Here is a 21,385-nt window from a genome sequence, read left to right as displayed (position 1 = left end):
CCATCATGCTCATTCCCATCTTATTCTCCTCTCTCTGCTGTTTTTTTTCCAGGCTCTCAGTCATCTGTTTACAAAGAGCCTATGATAGTGGTCGGCCCAGAAAACCTCACCCTCACTGTTCACCAAACCGCCATCTTGGAGTGTGTTGCTACCGGATACCCTCGGCCCATCGTGTCTTGGAGCAGACTAGGTGAGGAAAAAATCCTGATCAGATCAAAGAAAATTCCCCAGAAGGTGCATGTATGTTGAATTTGTCATTCTGTGCATGTGTGCCTATGTGTTTGAGGAATTATGTGTCACTGAGCCAAAGCACAATCACAGTGTGCGTTTGTGCATGGGAAATCTGTATATAATGTGTGGGTCGTATGTGCTTTGTGTCCCTGTGTGATTTTATGTTCTTTGCAGTGCAGCTTTGATCTGTCAGCATTGTGTTATGTACATGTGTGCACAGAATGCATTAGATACAGTGGAGCATCTATTGTGTATACATGAGGCAATGGGATTCAACATTAGGCCTTGGGGCTAAACATTATGTTCGACTCTGTGTTGATAAATGTATGCTTCATCTCCTCGTAAAGTTGAACCTCCTTCGAAGCACCGGAGAGCCTCTGAGTAATTGCTGTGAGGTGCTGAAACAGATACGATTAGTTTCTCCCTCTCGCCATGTGCATTTTTTTCGTGACTATCACTCAAAGTCTGTCGTGACCAATTTTTCAATCTGGTATCTGTTTTCTTTACCTATTATCCAATCTGATTTGCTGTTCCAAATGTAAATTGCTGCCCCTCCCAAGCAGTTGGGTATAATCAGATTGAGGGTATTGCCTTACACAATGTCGCCAGAATGAAATGCTAACACGATGGGATTTGTATGTATTAGATTACGGCAGGGAGGCTGGGATAAGCTGCATAATGAATCTGATAGTTTCACATCAGTCACTCCTTAATGCCGGAGTTTGTTTGCTGCTATCCATTCAACAGCACCACAGCCAGCTAGCTTGTGCTCTTTCTTTTCTGACACTAAATTAATTAGTGCCTGACGGAGAGAAACTGATGGAGGGGGCAAGAGACGCAGAGAAAAAAATATAGTAGAAAAAGGCAAAAAGAGAACAAGACTTCTTTTGTTGAGACAAAAGCTCACTGGACTGAGAAGTTAGCTGGTGAAAAATGCAGAAATCACAATCAAACACACCATAATGACAGATGCAGGGTAAAAGCAACTTGACAGGCAAGTTGGAGTGATTTATTTCATCTCAACCTTTTGTCATGATTAATAACAAATACTGTCCTTTTCATAATCTATCACAACAAGATTACGTCTTGCCTAAATGACGCTGTAATATATCTTACAAAGACTCACTGCCAGTAATGTTTTTAACTGTCTTCCTTCTGATAACTTCATGGATTTAATGGCTTGTGTGTGAATTTTAAGGCCCAGACACACCAAACAGACATCAAAGAACCAGAACAACGAGGGCCGACTGTTGCATCACCTCATGTTGCATGTGTCTCAGCCAGAGAGTTGCACTAAATGCACCACAAAGATTACATCCGTTGCATTTGTCATTAAAGGTCTCAAGAACGACAGAACGGATTCAAGATGCTAGTTAGCCAGTTAGCACATTAATTAACAACACAATCTGATATTGAAAGACCAAAGGATATTTACAGTGTGCTAGCAAACAATAATAATAACAATAATCTTATCTAATGTAGTTATAATAATGATGATGATAATAAACTTCATATATATAGCATTTTTCATACATGACATGCAGCACAAAGTGCTTTACAATAAGTATAAGCACTGAGTGCTTCACATGAAAATAGACATAATGGACATAAAAAAGACGAGAATTCTATATATATAAAAGTACATTTAAAACAGTTTAAAACATGGATTAACTGATTCATAAAATCATAGAGTTGTAAAACTATAAATCATAATATTAAGTAAGATTTAAAAAGAGTTATAGCAGTGTGAGGCTTAAATAGAGAGTAAAAGCGTAAAAAGAAAGAGTTTCAGACCAGTATCAGGAAGTCAGAGCGTGTTAAAGACTTAAGTCAACAGATACGTTTTTAGCTTCCTTTTAAAGATATTTAGCGAGCTAGCTTCCCTGATATCTATAGGTAGTTTGTTCCATAGCTTTGGGGCATAATTGACAAAGGCTGCATCCCCATTCTTCTTCTGGCTGTTGCTGGGACCCTCCAGTAAACCAGCAGCAGATGATTGCAGTGTTCTTGGAGGCAGATAGTTAACAAGGGAGTTAGCAATGTAGCTCGGTCCCAGCCCATGTAGGGCTTTGTATACAAGGAGGAGGAGCTTAAAATCAATTCTAATATAACAAGTTTGTTACGATCTCATGCCATCTTGACTTTAGCTGTTTGTTCACTTTCCTCACTTTCATTTCTCCTCCTGTGCACTGAGCTAAACTGCCAATCAGAATGATTTCATCGCCAGCGGGCTCCTCTGTCTCCACTGTCGAGTCAACATAATGAATCAGCCAAAAAAAAGCTGACAGTGGCCGACCTTTGCCAACAGTGTGGGACACACCACAAAAAACTAGGGCGATGGACGCTCACCACAGCCCGACACTGACCGACGGCTCGATGTGTCAGGGTTCTTAGACTTCCCCAAGAAGCTGTAAGAGAGGTTAGGTCTTCAGACAGGGGCTTTCATTACATCATCTGGTTAGAAATATCTAGTGCTACTGCTATGAAGTTTGCTTTTTGCAGTGTAGGGCCTGTGAACATATCTAATTAAAGGTGGTCTTAATCTATTCACAGCAGCTTCACTGTGATTTATTTGCATGAATAAATTCTCTTTGATGTTTATTTGACAGATTTAATCCCTTCATTTCTATATTTTCTTGTTCTATATTGCTACATTTTGTATAATTTTGACACAAGTACAACCTGTTATTAAAACATGGAATATAGAAATTGTAATTTTAAACTTGCTTGCCTTAATTATTTACATGAAAGATATGAAAGTAAGTCTGAAAATACTCTGCTGACCCGTGACCATATGGTTTTCATCTCTGACTGGAACCCCTAGCTCTGCGTGTGTCCGGCATGATGCCCATCACCCTGCCTCCCTGACTGGCCTTTTAACACATCAAATCTGGACCATACAGGCTTACAGGCTGCAGATGGAAGTCATAGATGGGATTAAAATGCCCCCTTGGCCCCATAGCTAATAGACTGCAGATAGGGAGCACAGGAAAGTGTGGGCTTATCATGTAAGTACAGTGAGAGCAGAGAGGAGGCAGCTATGGATTGTGTAAGGAGATAGGAGATTAGAAGTTGCAGTTAGAGCTTCTGGTCCCCCAGTGGCGGGTGGAACATCTCCTGCGTAACTGTTTAATGTACTACAAGGCTTTGTCAGACAAAGGCACAAAGAAAAGAAAGTTCCCGCTCAAGTCTGAAAGCTTTAATTAAACGGACATCTATTAGAGAAGCTGCTCTTACAATAAAAAACATTAGAGGAAAAAGCTGATGATGAATGTACTCTTTAGGATGTCACTCTGACAACAGCCTCCCAGTGAAGACAACTAATTACAGCATGTACCCTGCTCACACAGCAGTCACAAACTCAGTGACCTTCTTCTCTTTATTACCCAGGTGTCTGTTGTACTGGCAGCTTCGTCATAAGCCTTAACAATTCTGAGAATCACACACTTCACTGTGAAAGCTGCATCCTTGACCTCTTGCAGGGCCGGAAATTGAACCGCTCCCATTGAATTGTGGCTGTAAATATGCAATACATTTAATTAGGCTTTCTTGCCGGTGATTTAAGTGTACTCTGACCTTTACTGTAGTACACACCCCATTCACCCCTACCCAACATGAACATATACTGTACCTGTGCACACTTGGCCTTTTTTGCTGCCCTATATAAATTCTTTCCCATCCTTCTGAACCGCTGTCTCTCTGTTTTCCATGCGTAGACGGCCGTCCGATTGGTGTGGAGGGAATCCAGGTACTCGGCACAGGCAACTTGATGATCTCAGATGTCGGTGTGCAGCACTCAGGGGTCTACGTGTGTGCTGCTAACAAACCAGGGACCCGTGTTCGTAGGACTGCTCAGGGACGTCTGGTGGTCCAAGGTGAGTTCTTGATATAAGGCTATTTTCAAAAGGTTAGGTAGGAGCAGTGGAGGGAAACTCAAAGCACACAAATACAGTCGAGGTCAGGTGATAAGGTAAAGCTTGTGTATTCTCTGGGTGGACCTGTGTGCAGGCACCCTGACTACCATATAATAACTCCACCGACTTCCCATCAGCCAACACTTTCAGTTGTGTTTGCTGGAATGCAAAACCCAGCTGTAGCACCTCTGCCTTTACTTGAACCAGTGTCATTTCATCTAGTGTTTTGCCGCTGTGTCACTTTACAGACTTAAGGGTTTTTATTTTACTGCCAACCAAAGCTTGCACAACTTAGGCTGTTTTTCTACCTGCCAAGCAGCAGTAAAAATTTTGGTTTTTAGTGCAACAGACGTACCATGTTGATACTAAAAAGCATGTCTTTCATAGCACTACCAAACAAACACAAACATTAATAGCACAGGATAAAGAATCAGTGATCCCCTCAGGTGTGAACAAACAGTTTATGAGTTTGACCAACCAATAACAGTGTCATGATTCAAATCCATAACAATGGCATCTGGGTGGAGATGATAATATAAACAATAAAATGTATTTATTAACATAATCTCTGGTGCCATTGTAAACGGTATAGAGCAAACATCCAACATACATCACAGTAGGAAGCAGTAATTTATGTAACAACAATTTTTGTGCTCACTAGAATGATGTTTAAGAGAGTTTTAAGAGATGTTGGCCCCTCTACATGGACATGAAATCATGTGCATATTGTACATTTGTGGAAGCACATGTGATTGATGGTATATTACTTTTTAGATCAGAGACGACACTCAAAAAAGTCAGTTGAAAGAAGCTTTACAGACCAAGTTTGCACAACACAAAACTCTAGACAAGTCTGTGAATGTATTCTTTGCAGTGGAATCAGAGGCAGGGGTGTAAATATAGACACTGCAGATAGTGCGGTTGCACTGGGGAATGTGGGGTGGAGGGGCCGGATTACCGCCTGGAAATACACCCGTGTTCAAAGAAGAACTTATGTGAAATCAAAAATGGTGCGATTTTTCATATATGCCTTCAAAAAGGCAAACACAGCCCCATCATGGTTTTCAGTTTTTGTAAGATAGTGTCAATCTACAACAAAATTATATGCTTATTCTACATAAACTATAAAACAAACCTATAATTTAACTATAAAAACAACTTAGTTAAACCAATAATTTCCTGTTTTCTTTCATAGTTTTTGTCATTTACAGATATGTAATGATGATCACAAGGTAACATGTTTGTTAAGGTTGTCCAGTATCAAGTCTTTAAGTGTCTAATCTTGTAACAAGACGATACGATTTACAGAAGCCAGTTTAGGTGCAAAATCTGTCAAGACTGACAAGCTAGACACTTCTGCAAGCTGATATAACAAATGCAGCAGTAAGACATACAGATGGTAAAATATATATATGCCTAAAACTCTGTGTGTGTGTGTGTGTGTGTGTGTGTGTGTGTGTGTGTGTGTGTGTGGTTCATAACTAGCAACTAGGGCCCATCATAATAGTGTGCACTGGGGCCCATCGTAACTTACATCACTGATCAGAGAATCAGATATGTCAACAGTTTGCAGATTTTCTTCAAATCTGTAGAACTGTTATCGTTAGAAGATATACAAATAGATTTTTTCTTCAAAAAGGCCAGGACAAGATTGTTTTTGTGTTGGATATCTTTGTCCAACAGTCTGACAGAAATGCGTGAAATAGATACGACCTCTTAAGAATGCATTACATAGTAGTGGGCACAAAATGTGTTAACATTATATGCTGCCAAAATGAAAACAATGCAGTGCGAAATCTATTACGAACGGTTGCAGTTTTAATCACGTAGTTAGTGTGGTCAACTTTCTGAAACAGTTGCAGTTTGGGAAACACACATGGTTTGGTTTAGGGAGAAAAAAAAGGAAAAGATTGTGGTTTTGGTTAAAATAACTACATACCAGACGTAAGTAAAGGGAACTAACATACTTTGCATGGTTACGTAAAGTACCTACATAAAGTAATTTGCGCAGTTATGCAAAGTTTGTAAAGTCATGTAACCACACTGAATTTTGTTTTCACACGGAGCATGAACAGAGATCTAGTGGCTGAAAGTCCATGTTTGTTTGACCCATCTACCATCCCTCCCACCCACCGTACGTGGATGATCTCGCTCTTGACACTTAATTCGTTTGTCCAACATGACAAGAGATCCTCATTGAATTTGCATGGCTGTTGTTTTTGTGTTGTCAGTACATAATAATAACACATTTTGTACCCAAAGTTTGTGTTCATTTTACATATTTCTATGAGACCAGGGTGCCGCACCTCAAAACTTTCTCTCATGCCCCCAGCTTTAACAAATCAAATTTTGTCACAGGAGAGTATTTGTATCTTCTTTTGTATGGTAGTTCTGAGGTTTTCCCCTCCATATGGACACACACATAAAAAAAATATAATATACAAACACTGCCATCAGTCTTATTTAAAAGTATTTGCATTATTTGGTGCAAATGTAAAGCCCATAGATGTCAGTACAGTTGCTCTTGAGAACAACCCTGATAAACTCAATATGAGATGTTGATGGCTTTGTGGCAGGGTTACAGTCAGATTGCATCAAGGTCAACTTTGTGTGGTATAATTGTAAAGAGACTCTCAATGTCACAGCAAGATGTGGCAGGTATATCCTATATGGCCTCTGTTAAGAACAGTGAATCGTAACATTAAGAATGTAGAATATTTGAATAGTGGGACATAAATATAATAAATATTGTCAGTAAGTGCAGTAATGTTAAGTGCTTTATATAAAGTAAAATAATAGTTAATGGGCTATATCATGTAAACCTGTTATTGTCCTTTTAATTGCTTTTTCACTCTTATTATTTTATGTTGTTCTGTGATATTCGTCTTCTTATTAGTGTTATAGGCAGTACCATGAACGTGTTGACCGTTGGGATGAGGCCAGGTGTGGGTGGCCCCCAGTGCATTAATTGTCACCAAGCAGGAAACATCCAGCATCTGCCATCCTCACTCACATATTGACCAGATGGATCACACTTTGCTTCAGCCCAAAGCAGTATTGATCCTGATCAATATTTCATTTTATCTGCCTGTCAAGTCCAAGACAAGCCCGTTCCCTCGCAGGAACAAAGAGGGGAAAAGCCACAGATGTTAATTATGTGTCAATGTCTTTGGGTTTTGTTATTGACTTGTGGAAACAAAGGTGTACTGTCAGTTCCAAATACATGTCGGTTAGGTCTGTTTCTATATGAGAAGAACACGGCATGTCCTTGAGGAATTATTATTAGCACAATTAGCAATTAACACATCTTTGAATATGAGAGGGCTGTCATTTAAAAAAAAAAAGAGCGGTTAGGAACTCAAACTCCAGATGAATGCAGACAAGAGTACTCATGAAACCATCACACATCAAACAAATGTACTGATACAGCAAATCAATTACGTTCATTTTGGCTCCTTGGGGCTACAAAAAGAGAGAGAAACAAGAGAAACAAAAACCAGAGGAGGAGTCAAACTGTGACAGCCCAAAGGGAAAAACAAGAGCAAGATGGATGGGTGGTGCAGATGATCTAACCCACACCCTTACAGGTGCAAATCAATATCTTCTCGAGCTCCCTGTGACCTTCACCTTTAAGACAGCCCTCAAAGAACACGTCGAGCGGGAGAGAAAGAGCGAATGAAGCCGGGAAGGAGGGAGAGATAAATGAAAGGACCATCACACGCTGTCAGCAGCCTCCATTCAAGTGCCTCAGGGTCCCCTAGCTTTTCCAATGGGAGAATGGAAATGCTTACATTGAAAAAGTGTCAGACAACATTTTGTCTATTAGGGTGTGAACAAGACAGAGGACAGAACAGTGGAAATATTAAACTGGAGAAAAGAAAAGTAATAAACAAAGGTATTTGAATGCTTAAAAATATGGCTGTCTTATTGTCAACAAAGCCCTTGAAAAGATAAAACCAACAACAAGTCGATCCTACTAACAAGTATTTTGTAAAGAGCTGCTGATATAAATAATTCCTCTGTGCAATAGACCTCCATTGTTGTCCAAAGACTATTGTTAGGTTCATCCATGTCAGTGAACATGAACACTACAGCTGTAAATAAATTACTAGTGCACCAAATGCATGTTAATTCGCAGCAGAAAAAAATGGTCCCCAACCAATACACTATTTAGTCATGTTCTTTGGCCCAACAGTTTAAGGAAATAATTGGACCTTTTTGAAAAATAAAGTAAAGCTCAGGACAACACTTAAGTTATTGAGTGTGTTCTGTTCTAAAAATTAAATTAAATATTTGTGACCTGTTTGTCAAGATTTAAAGCTGAGGTAAGCAGACATCTGAAAAAAGAAAATACACCCTCCTCCTGCAGCCACACCCCACCCCTTCTGTCCCAAGCTCCTCCCACCAGACGACCACAGATAACCCAGTGTTTCCCATAGATTTAATTCCGTTTCATTGTACAGTTGCATGCAGCTCATTCACTCAGCCCCTCCTTGCACCGCTCTATCTCTGTTTATCAGCATATAAATGAGACAAGAATTAGCTAGCTAGCCACCCAGTGGTATTAGACTGCTTCCCCAGGAGGAGAGCAGGCAGCAGCTGTAGAGGCTCGAATTCGGCCAGTGCAAACTCCCCATCACTGGGTGGCAAAGCAGGCTGGTGGTCAGCAGCAGCACCAGGTACAGCCTGTTAAGAGATCTAGTGTGGAGTCGGGGCTGTGCGATCCCCCGCAGTTGGGATTTGCGTTGGCTGGATACGTGTTGACGCGGCCACTGACTGGGGCTCCATCTCTGGAGCTGTTGCCCGCTCTGCAGAGGTGGTTTGTAGTGGTGGATAGAGAGGCACTACTATAAGCAACATTTTCTGTCCATCTGTGAAACACTTTGCCGATATTGACATGTTTTTTCTTTCATTTACGCCTGATAAGTCTGTGTCCTTTTTTTGGGTTGTTTTGCAGTTTCGGCAGTTGTTGCCAGTGCTGTAAAAGCAAGAATACCTCTGCTATTGAATCAGGGTTTCATTGAAGGGACGTGCACACGCATCTGCATTTGTAGAACAGCCAACACCCTCTCTCTGAAATGACTTGTGATTGGCCAAATTGCCTACTGAGATTTTCTAAAGCCTAAAAACAAAGCTGTGACGAGGTGCAGAAGTAGCTGTCTTTAAGACCACTTGAATTATGACATGCTCAAAGTTTATTAAGGGATTTTCTCCCAGTGATGCCAAAATTAAATTGCCTATCCCATCTTTAAGTCTTCAGTAAGAATAAATGAGCATTTTTTTCTTAATGAACAAGAGTCACTGTTTAGGTATCACCACACTAATCAAGGTTTACCTCTGTGTTAAAAATTACTCAGCAAAATTAAATATTTTTAAATATTTTTTTATTGTTTTATTCCAGCCAGCATCAGTGTTAAAAGGTGTAATGTCACGGTTTGACTTTAGTTGCTCAATCCCACCAGGTAATGATGAGTCAAATGATCGGCACAGAAGGAAAGCTGATCTTTATTTTTTTAATTTTTTTTATAACAGGCAATGTGATACGCCCTAGTATTCTAGCGTTCTACCCTCTAGTGAAGACTCTGAGATATTATAATTACCATAACATTTTTTCTTAGTTAATATGGGCATAAATAATTCAGGTTATCAAATCACAGATAACCGCTGGGACAATAATGAGTACGGAGAAGAGAAGTGCAATACCTCTCTGTCTGTCAGCTCAAATAAAAACACCCAAGCCAGAAATTAAACTCTAGTGGATGTAACTGTAATTATTCTGTGATTTAAAGAAAGTACCTTCTCTGCTAAGAGAACCGTTTCATATGAATAAGTTATTACCACTAATTGACCATAGCTGGAAAGCCTGAAGCATATATGAGGCAGGATATGATGAAACTATAAACTGCATCACTTTATTTTCATGTAAATGTGTTGCTGTTTTAAATCACATTAGTCTCAAAGTAGGGCTGATGTTGATTGTCTTGCTCATTTCTCTCCACTTTCCTGCTCTCTCTTCCCTCTCTCTTCTATCACACTGTATTTGCACTGATCTAGTGTCTCGTATAATCCTGCTAATTGACCCTGAATTATAGATTTGCAACACTATTTATCCATACACCTACGGTATAATGCAGTACTCTGCTTCTTTATAATAAAGGGCAGCTGCATGCACACCCCGTGGGCTCTCTGGTTTTTCCTTTCTCATTTGCTTATCTTGTCTTTCTTTCTGTCTTTTTATCAATGTCAGTCTTCACTTTTTTTTTTGTAACTCAAGATATTGCACCTCTAGGTCTCGCTCAAATCTTCCAGTTTGTTTCTCTGGCACTAATTTTCCTGGCACTTGTCCTTTTGGTTGTGGGAACGAGGCCAACTTAACTGACTCTCTGCCTCCCTCCTCTCTCAGCTCCAGCAGAGTTTGTTCAAGCTCCGCAGTCCATCGCTCGGCCCGTCGGCACCACCGCCATCTTCACCTGCCAGGCACAGGGCGAGCCAGAGCCCCAGCTCACCTGGCTGAAGAACGGGCAGATTCTGGAGCCCGGGGGACACGTCAAACTCAGGAACAACAACAGGTACATTAAAAAGCCTTTGCCTTGTGTTCTTTTGTAAACGTATTCATATATTCAGGAATTCCCATAGATTCCTCAGGGTGCAGGAAAAAATGGCAAAACAAAAGAATAGCTCAGCTTTTTCAGTTTTTGTTAATGCTGTCAGAAGTATTGTTTTCACAAAAGACCTTTTTTGGCACCCTAATTTGTAGTGTTAAGCAAAGGAGAGGGCTGCATTTTCTTGCCAATTTTCTTGGCATCGTGTCTTTGAGACTTCTGCCAGCTTATGTCTGATACACCAATTTATTGTTCATACTACTGTGCTAAATATCCCACTTAAAAGATCATATTGTTGGTTACTGGTTGTTGTGAGTTGTCATATTGGCATATTGGTTTTGGGAAGATCTGAATGAGTATGGCGGTGTGGAAAGGGATCAGCTCTGGATAAACTGCAGGAAAGGAGACCAGCGTTGTGTCTTAAATCAGATAGTTCTGTACTTGCTACTTTATGTACATGAGTACATTTACACTGAGATTTATGGGAAAATGCTAGTACTATGAGTAACCGTGTGGTGCACTCATAACGGTCAAAATGTTGATTGTGCAACATTGGACACCTCTCACCCTCAACTGTCATCATGTCACTTATGTAGCAGAAGGGATGGGACCACAAACACATTTTTAACTTATGAAATGTCGGCTGATTACCACCGTGAACACCAAAGCATAAATATACATGTGTACTTTTCACTACCACTATACTACTGGATTAATCCTGTAATCATTTGGTACCATAAACAGTAACATGTATGCTATTGTTATCTTGTTAGCTACCTAACAGCGACACATTTTATCACCTGGCATTGACGTTACCTGTGTTATGGTGAAAGCTATATGATCTAAAAGCGTATTTATATTTGGTGTTAATGCCTGTTATTGCTTGACAAGTGGTGAATATATACAACATGCAGCAGCTATCATTAACACAGTAGATCAGATAGTGATAGAGCCAGCAAGTGTCAGCCGCTCATTCATAGATAATAAAACATGTAAACATGAAAGCATGTTGATTTTCAATGCAGTAACTAAGCAAAGAAAGAAAACAGAAGAAGTTAAGTGAGCAAGCATGCAGGTATAGCAAACATATATTTTGGCAAGTGAATTGTTTGTCTCATGTTGTCGAGAATGCTCCGTCCGGTTGCAGTTTCCCAAACAGTAGAAGAAAAGTTGTGAAATCTTGTGATAGATATTTCCCGTAAGTGCACCACAGGCATGTTTGATTGGAGAGAAATATCCAATTTGAGACACAGCACAGGTGTTATATAACGGGATCAGATTGTGCTTTAGGGTTGCTGTGAGGTTTTTTAGGTTCGAGTGGTCTGTTAACAGATTGAGCTGATGATTGATTGATTGTACCATTTTTCTTGTCCACAGTAAAGCTATTAAAATGAAAAATTGGAGATGTTGTGGGACTATAAGAGAGGAGAGATCGCTTAACAGATTGATAGGATGGCAACCTTCTACCAGGAGGGATTCCCGTACCACTTTTAACTCTCCCTTTACTTACTTAAAGGCTTTGTGAGTCTTTATCAATGCATAATAAATAATTTAGCCCACTTATACTTAATAAATCATTTAAAGTCTTCCATCAGAGTAACTTTTGAGCTGCCAGGCAGTGAAAAATCTTGTGGCTGGTGTTTGTCCTCCAGCAAGACACTCTTAAACTCATCAGTAAGACCCTCGAGTGGTCCACTTAGTCTGGATCACAAACCATTTCTTAAAAGCTTATTAACAAGTGACAACTTACTAGAAAGTGTGAAACCTACAAGCATTTATTGATGGATTACCAACATTTATAACTGCTCTTATTAATGTTTTATAACTGATCTATAAAGCATTATAAACCCTTAATGGGGTTGTTATAGCCTTATAAAGCCTTTATCAGAAAGTGGTACAGTGATTTTATTATTTATTTAATCTGAAAAAGAGCCATAAACAGGCTGTCACGTAATGCACACTGTCATTAACACAGCCCAGATTCCCCTCCTAACTGTGATGGCACTCACTGAATCCTCACAAAGTTGGACCCAGCTCACAGAAGTAATATGGATGTCAGTATTAATCACTGCTGCCTTGATCTGATCATTGGCATCATCAAATGTTCAATTTCTCCGCGTTTCTGTTGCTTCTAACGCGGCAGCTGCTGGAATTTACGCCTGCCAAGACATGAGCCTCAATTTATTTGTGCTTTTGTATGCAAGCAGCGTATTGACTGGATGTTGGATGCTTTCCCATGGCAGTCCACAGGAATGTCATGAGGAGGAGGACCCAGCAACCAGCTCTGTTAGTTACCATTCCCAGCACCTCGCGCTGTAGAGGCTGCATGTTGCAGCGGCTGTTTTCTGTGTCTCGGTACTGTATGTGGCAGTGGGGTACTATCTTAGAGATGATATGAAGGAGTGATTGCATGCTGGACCTGTTTTTCTACTCTCAAAGAAGCTGCATATGAGTTTTACAGAACGATGGCTGATAACATTTCATGATCAACAGTTTTCCTGTAGCCTGAGGGCATTATTTAAGAGTAACACATAAGCGTGCAGCCTGTTGCTAGCACTTCTGAGTGTGTAATTATACACTGCTATACTCCATCCATCCAGCAAATGTGTTTCTGAGTAAATTCTGTTATGCATTAATGCACACGGAAAGTTCAATTTTTCCAGTTGACCTTGGCAGCCAACCATCCATGCATGTTGTTATTATTCATAAAAGAGAAGTATGAAGTGAATATATTAAATTTGCACCCCAAAAAAAATCAATACTTGGACTGCATATCAGTGAGTGAAGGGAGCAGACACCTCCATCGCTCACAGACACTGCTCCACTCCCACTTGCCTACACCAGTCTATATTAGTCAGGGAGATGGAGCGAGGGACTAACAAAGGAGGAAAGAGGAGAGGGAAGAAATAAATGAGAGGCCGGACTTAGACGTAGGGGGGGAAAAAAAGGAGAAAAATGAACGGGTGGTCAAAAGAGAAATGATGAGTCGGCAGGAAGAGCAAATGAGGAGAGAAAGAGAAAGACAGAGCAGGTCGTCAGAGCATCACAGCGTTTTCCACTTGCCACCATTAGTGTATGCTATAGACCTGCTATAATGTGGATGTCATGCATCACAAAGCCAGCTCTGTGATTGGTTAAGGAGGCAGGCCTCAGCTTGAGATCTACCATTAGCTAATTAGCTCATAAACTCAGCTAGTTGACCAGGAAATGCAGTCAGCCATTTAGAGCACAGAGCAGCATTATATGCATCTTTTTGCATTGTGTGGCTGAACTGTGAGGTGAGGAGAAAGCGCACATCACAGTCTGATTCATTATCACAGTCCCTGATTTAATATTCCTTAATTATTATCTGGACATCAGAGTGTTAACCCTGTCTTCTACATTGTATTTATATACAACTCATTTATTTTGGAGTAAATGTAACTGATTCCTGAATTTTGTTTATTGGCAACAAGGGCTTAAAATTATTTTCATATTTGATTAATCTGCATTTTTAAAAATAATAAATTCATTGTCTAGATTAAACATCAGAAAATAGTATAGAAAAACAGCTGATGTGTTTTGTCTGACCAACAGTCCAAAACAACACCCTCTCACACCTAAACGACAGAAGAGGTCAATTTCCACTGACTTCCAAAGTGACACACATGACTGTCCCCAAAAAGACATCACCATCCTAATGTTTGCAGTTTAAAACATGTCCTTAAAATGATGAAACGTCCCCATTTCGCTATAAATCTTAGTGGTTACGTTTAGAAAAACATCATGGTTTGGCTTTAAATTAGTACTTTTGTCACTAAAATAACAGGACGTATGTCACTTGATAGACGTAAGTGGTGTAGTGGAGGGTCTATGCAGGTATACTGTACAGGGTATACCCACCTATTAGCCAAAAAACACTGGAATATATAGCAGAGTATACCCAGTACCCTCCTAGGTAACCTACCCACCTGTTGGTAGTACACCCACCTCATCAACTACCACAACACCACTGAAAGATATATATATTTATTTAGATATATGCCACGTCACATAGGTTACAAGCGTAGTATGCTACACATACTAGCATATTATGCTGCGTTGTTATTAAAGATGTCAATGTAGACTTTGGGCCATGAACACCAGTCTCCTGGGTGAAAGTCCTGTGCTTGTTCAGCTCATTCTCACTGCAAAGTCTTCGAATACCGCCGCTTTGTCAATGATTTGGGCATCAGACCCCTTGATGCCAAAAGCCACCTTTTGCGGCAATATGATACGCGGCTCGGCAGCGTCAGTATGTAAAGCAGCCGGACGTAACATTTCACTGTGTTAGGATGTGTGATATGTGTGACAGTGATTTTTTTTCTAAACCTAACCATGGGCTTTTATTGTCTAAACTTAACCATGTGTGAAGTCCTGGACGTCAGCAGCAGATGCAGAAGGATACCTAGCACATAATATGTAGACGTGAAAGGCCACTGACAAAGCAGTGATATGTAACGACTTGGGATGAGAACATGTTGGCTTGTTTGACCAATCCACCACCATCCACTCACCTTGTAGGGACTTCTTCCATCTTTATACAACTTAACACAGACTATGTTACTTTTTATACTACATCACCCGACTTCCTCCTCAGCTCCTGTAATACTTACTACAGCTACTGGAAGGCGTCGGCTTACAATAAATGCAAGTATGGGTCTCAATAAGCTGCTTGTACAGTCAACTTATATGGTACAATTAAAGTACAAGTACAATTAAAATAATCAATTCACATTTGCAAAGCCAAAAACATATCATAAAAATGACAATTTATTATCAACATTGTTTGGCAGTTAGTTTTTTCTGGATATAAATAATGGACAAATCATCTCAGCTCAATGGTTTTTTCCACTCCAGGAGGTATTTGATGATTTTATGTGTCACCACAGCCCAGGATTGGTGTGCTGCCTCCAGTGTTGTTCACTTCAGACTGCTAGAATAATTTGTTACGGTTAGGAAAAAAAACATGGTTTGTGTTAAATATTAAAAAGGTCAATTTAAGCACAAGATGCATCAATGTTATCAATATTTAACCAAAACCAGCAACAATCTAACACTAAGCACAACAGAGTGACTTGAATTGCTTAAACATTTATTCTGCTTTAGTTGTCAGGAACTAGTGTTGTATGGAAAACAAATTAAACACATCAACATTGAACGCTTTGATTGATTTGAATGGCCAGTGAAGAGTTTTGTTCAATACAATGTGTCCTTTTTCACATTATCATCAACATAATCTGATGGAACTCCAGGTCATTAAAAATGGAAACCTATCCAACTTTTTCAGTCCTGATACCAATAACCAGGTTTCAGATAATGCTCGACACCAGTGTTTAATGCTTAATACTGTATGCCTTAATGTGTGCAAGTGACTGGGATCTATTTTTATATGTGAGGCAACATCAGGCTTGACTTCAAAATTGCTCTCATTATTATTAAAATAATGAATTGTGCACCAGCAACTCGATAAAACAAAATCGTCTAAATTAACAGAGATTTCACAACCCCTCGAAACACTGGCTTTGCAGATATTGCCAGAAGCCATAGTCTAGAATTTGTCAGCATAGCAAGCGTTAGGTATCTCCAAACAGCTGACATGTTTGTTGTTCGCTCCCTCAGCTATGCTGTCTATCCCCTGCTGACACATGATGTAGTATGCACACATTTAATCAGACATAATATAGAATTGAATTAACCAGATCGGCCCAATTGTTACCAATACCTGACAAATGTAAATTGTTGGCAGTGCTGGGTCAAATCATCAGGCCATCTGAAACTTTGGCGGAGGAAAGATGCACAACAGAAAGACGTGTAGCAAGGTTAGAGCTACACATTACTACACAAGCTACACAAGAGTTGCTCAGAACTGCAATATGAAAGAAACGCTATCAGCTGTAGAATGTTATTCATTGCGACTGACAGTCAAAGTTCACCAAAGTCTAACAAATAACCATCAATAAGACGTAAATGGTAATGGGCCTGTTCTTGTATAGCACCTTTTTTGTCTTCCAACCACTCAAACACTATGAGTCACATTCACCCATTCACACACTGGTGGCCAAGGCTACTGTACAAATGGCCACCTGCTATACAGCTTCAACACACTCACACGCCAATGGAACAACCATCAGGAACAATATGGGGTTCAGCATCTTGCTCAAGGATACTTTGACATGCGGACTGGAGGAGCCAAGAATCAAACTACTGAACTTCCGATTAGTGGACGACCCACTCTACCTCCTGAGCCACAGCCGCCCCTAATGTGTGCACACATGCATATATATGTTACTGTATGAACTTCACCAGCTACCTCCTCTTTCCTGTTAGGCAATAGCCAAGTGCGTAGCAACTATGTGGTCAGGTGAGAGTGAGAGAACATGGGTCAGAACACTCAAGTATTAGCAATAGTAGCAGAGGAGAAATTTAAAGGTAATAATTGTCATGTGGTCGTGCGTATAAAGTGTAGGTTTCAGTTTGTCCATGAATCAGCATTGCAGCTCCTCAAGACCCAAGTAAAGCCCCCATGTCTTGCCTCTGAACATAGACGGGCGCCTTCCTGTAAGTGTACAGTGCCCTCCCACCCTCCATCCCCAAACCCCGAAAAATAGAACTCCCTAAACCCACACTGTAATTTGACTTTGTGAGTTTACCATGCATATAAGTTTTTTTGTGCATGTATGTTGAAAGCTAGCATTCTTTACATTAATGTTATTGGCAGAATCTGAAGCACAAAGGTTTCAAAAGTAGCAAATAAAATTTCAAACAGACAAAAAAAATTCTTGGCTGCCACAGTGGCAGGCAGTAAACAATTTTGATTTCAGAGCCTGGAGTCAGTATCAGCCCGATATAAGTGTCAGATCAGTGCATCCCTGCCACACCAGCCCCTCTGATTAGAGGCTAACATGCCCCCCCCCCCCCCCACACACACACACACCAAATCCATAGTTTCACCTGAAGCTAAAAAAAGCCATGTGGTGTGTTTTTTAATGTAGAGGAGGTCCTGAAAGGGAGGGAAAATGATGTGGCACGAGGCGCAATTTACCTCCTGAACCAAGCCAAAACAAAAGTAATGATATGCAAATGGTATTCAACAGCTCGGAGCAGCACGATACTGGTCTTATATAAATACATACTCCGTCGGATACGGGAAGCTTAGATATACAGTGAGTGCAGCATACAGAGATTTTAATTAGTGTGTGTGGTGGGTTTAACTGTGTGTGTGTGTGTGTGTTTGTGTAAAAATATACGCACGCTGAGGTCTCCCTTCGGCCATCTCTCATGACGCTGACCTTCAAAGCAAGTCGGACAAGGGAAGGAAGGGGAATCGATTGTACATTTCATTCACACACACGCATGCACACACATTAATCAAAAAGCAAGTGAGCCCCGCATGTGCACAAATAGCCCCGCGGTGCATGCCATCATTCATTTTGTGCACACGCATAATCAAACATGAAAATTCACAAACGTGTTGCTCCTTCTACTCCTCGTCCACACATGCTTTTTACACACAGATCACACACGACGAGGACACAGCTACGCTGCGCAAGACGCAATGATGTCACAGAGGATCTGATTAGCTGCCTGTGTAAACAGACATCAACGATCAGGGTGAAGCCATGCGTCTCCCCAGACCTTCGCACACACACCTGCACACATGCTCAAACACACACACACACACACACACACACATTATTGTTACCCCATTCATTATTGGCCCTCGCTGACCAGGCTCCTGTAAAACACGCTATTGTGGTTATTTGAAGCCTCTGTGAGAGCTGTTGCTAATTACGCACAAGGACTCGGCTCACTCTTAAGTCTCTAAAGCTGACACGTGTAATCATACAACACGTACAAGCTGTGATCTCACATCAGACGGTGTACGAATGGTGAAATGGAAATCCAGCCCGTCCAGTTGTTTTAAAAGCGAGACTGTAACTGATGATTAGGAAAATTTAATTTCCTCGCAGATAAGATATGAGAGGGAGATCCCACGGGCATTTTTCTAATTTACTCCATTTCTCTAAATAATTTAGAAAATCTGGAATCCTTTCAGCATCGTTGTAGAGAGAGTTTAAGCTATATAGCAAAGGGACGTGTTTCAAATGTGTGTGTGTGTGTGGGGGGGGGGGGGGGCGTGGTGTGTTTTATAATTAATGGCCAACATCTGAAGGAACAGGCTACCACACAAACCTGGACATTTTGTTGCAGAATCCTTTCAAAGGATTTTCTTTTTCTTTTTTTTTCCTTTTTTCTTCCCTTTCTTTCACCAAGACCTGCCTTTCTTGTTTGCGGCCCCTCTCTGTGCCCCACATCCCCCTTCCTGCCCCCATTACAGAGAGCTGGGGCCTGGGCATTGGCCTTGAACTCTGACCCCGCCTGTAATCAGTCATATCCCTGGGCCCTTCCCTCCTCTCAGGCCACAGACAGCTCATCGCTCCTCCTCTCCCCCTCCCCCACCTCTTCCTCCTGTTCTCTTTTTGTCCCCATCTTTTTTTCCCCCCCTTTCCCTCTCGCCGGATCCAGAATGGCCATGCTGGCTTTTGATGGGGTGCCGCTCACAGACAACGCAGAGTAAACACAGCCGAACAACAGGCCCAAGGCCCCGCTGTCAGCCACTCCCCTGGCCCACGGCCTTATCCATCAATCTGTGAAATGACCTTGAACTGATGAGTAAATGATGGTGTCAACCTGTCAGGACAGGACAGCTTGGCTTTGGAGCTCATGTAAGACAAGCAAACAGCCAAAATTCAGGCCGTATACCTCCCAAAGCTCCTCTTCTCTCACACTGACTCGCCATCCTTCTTTCTTCCTCACACATTGTATGGATCGTTGGTGGCCATGCTCGGCTGTTGCATATTAATGTATTCTAAAACTCAAGTCTGAACTATTTCATCAGAAAGTCTTTTAAAAAAAGGTCAAAAGTGAGCTGTGTATCTCTTTGACTGGGACTACTTAAATGAGAAAAAGTTTTAATCTTAAAGACTTCTCTCTGACCTCTAGAAATAAAACAGCTCTCCAGACAAAAAAACTTTATAAGTTTAGTATCCTACTTTGCTGAGTATTTAATTTTATTATATTAACTAGTGCAGTGCCTGTTCAAAACACAACTGTTCGAAACGGTGGGATATACTTGGCCTGTGATAGAGTCGAGAACCGCTCATACAAACAAACTCATTCTCTACTCTGCTCTTGTTTGAATACTGAGCAACACATCTGGGCCCCAAACAGCTATACATTTATTATGATGTTTAGATATGAAATTAATAACTGATGCTGCTATTCTTTCTCAATGTACTACTACATTTACCTGACAGAGAAATGTCACTTTGCAGATTCAGATTTCCCTTTCAAAATATAACAATTAAAATATGATGCATCATTAATCATTAAACTATCCATGTATATATGTATACATGTATATCAGAACTGAAAGCTCTACCGTGAATGTTATTAGCATCATAGGTTAGTATAGCTAATGTACACAATGTAAGAAGGTGATGACATGCTCAACTCAGTATGCACCACCACGGGTATAAAGTAGAGCATGGATTAAAATAGCAGGTATAGCACACACAAAAACGCACACACGGTGAACTTTTTAGACCTTTTTTGAGACTTGCTGCTCAGAATAATATAACACCACCACAGCATCTCTCCCTTTTCTCTCGCCATGTGCAAGCAGGCAGGAGAGCGTTACCAACCACACATCCAAACAGCTTCACATTCGACCCTGCACTTCCTTGGGTCCAGGAAGCATTTGTTCATTCTGAAAGTTTGCTGATGCTTGAAATGTTTGAGTTTGCTACAGCGTAACATCCCCTGTGTCTTCATTTGTTGAGAAGACATGCTGGACTGTGCAGAGCCCTTAAGCCCCGTTCCTCCAGCCGCTACTCAGAGCCACAAAGCACTGTTCGCTTGTTTCTTCAAAGTTTATTAATACTGAATGTGTCATTCAACAATGCAAATCCTTGAATCCCAGCAATACACCCGCCAAGTGTGAAGTAGATCGGATAAATGGTTCCCTAGATACGCGCAGGACACAGAGAAAGATAGACAGAAATTCCTGTGTTTCCTTATTCACCAAATGATAACTGTAAAATGTCCAAAAACACCTGGATCTGCTCACCAAAGATGAGGTCAAGACACAGAATCTTGAGTACAAAAAGAAAACACTGTTAATCTCAAATTTTAGACAAAGCAACTTACTGTAAATTGCTCGTTCATTAATATGCAGCCATTACTGTACTAAAGGAATATTAATATAAGATCATTTCGAAGACTTATTGAAACCACTGAAGCTTTCATTCTGAAAGTTGGGAAGAAAGTTTTGACTGCAGGTGTGGAATTTCATATGCAGGATCAGTCCGTGTGCATGTGGCGAGGCATGTATACGTGTGTGTGAGCTAGCATACATGCGGTTGGACGCTACTGTACCTTCTGAAACAAGCAACGTCTTGTGGAATTTCCCCGCATTCCCCTCACACACTCAGGGGCCCATCCAGGCCCAGTGGCATCAGGGCAGTGCGTCCCTGGGGGCCTCTTTGCTGCGTCTGTGGCGTCCGGTCAAAGCTGCCTGTCTACAAACACTCCATCCATCACTGATATGAAAGGCTG

General features: G+C 40.9%; 1 protein-coding gene across 2 annotated transcripts in view; it reads left to right on the top strand.

Annotated features, from left to right (window-relative positions):
- Window positions 1-21,385, top strand: part of igdcc3 (immunoglobulin superfamily, DCC subclass, member 3) — an 85,964-nt gene that overhangs the window by 43,180 nt on the left and 21,399 nt on the right. For both annotated transcript variants that reach the window (XM_049595653.1, XM_049595662.1), the window contains exons 5-7: window positions 53-190; window positions 3,948-4,106; window positions 10,549-10,714. In XM_049595653.1, the coding sequence (XP_049451610.1) occupies window positions 53-190; window positions 3,948-4,106; window positions 10,549-10,714 (463 nt within the window). The remainder of the gene's footprint in view (window positions 1-52; window positions 191-3,947; window positions 4,107-10,548; window positions 10,715-21,385) is intronic.

This window comes from Epinephelus fuscoguttatus, linkage group LG2 (assembly GCF_011397635.1).
Source record: "Epinephelus fuscoguttatus linkage group LG2, E.fuscoguttatus.final_Chr_v1".
Classification (NCBI taxonomy): domain Eukaryota; kingdom Metazoa; phylum Chordata; class Actinopteri; order Perciformes; family Serranidae; genus Epinephelus; species Epinephelus fuscoguttatus.
Note: the sequence above shows the minus strand (reverse complement) of the source record. Positions and strands in the feature narration are given on the sequence as shown.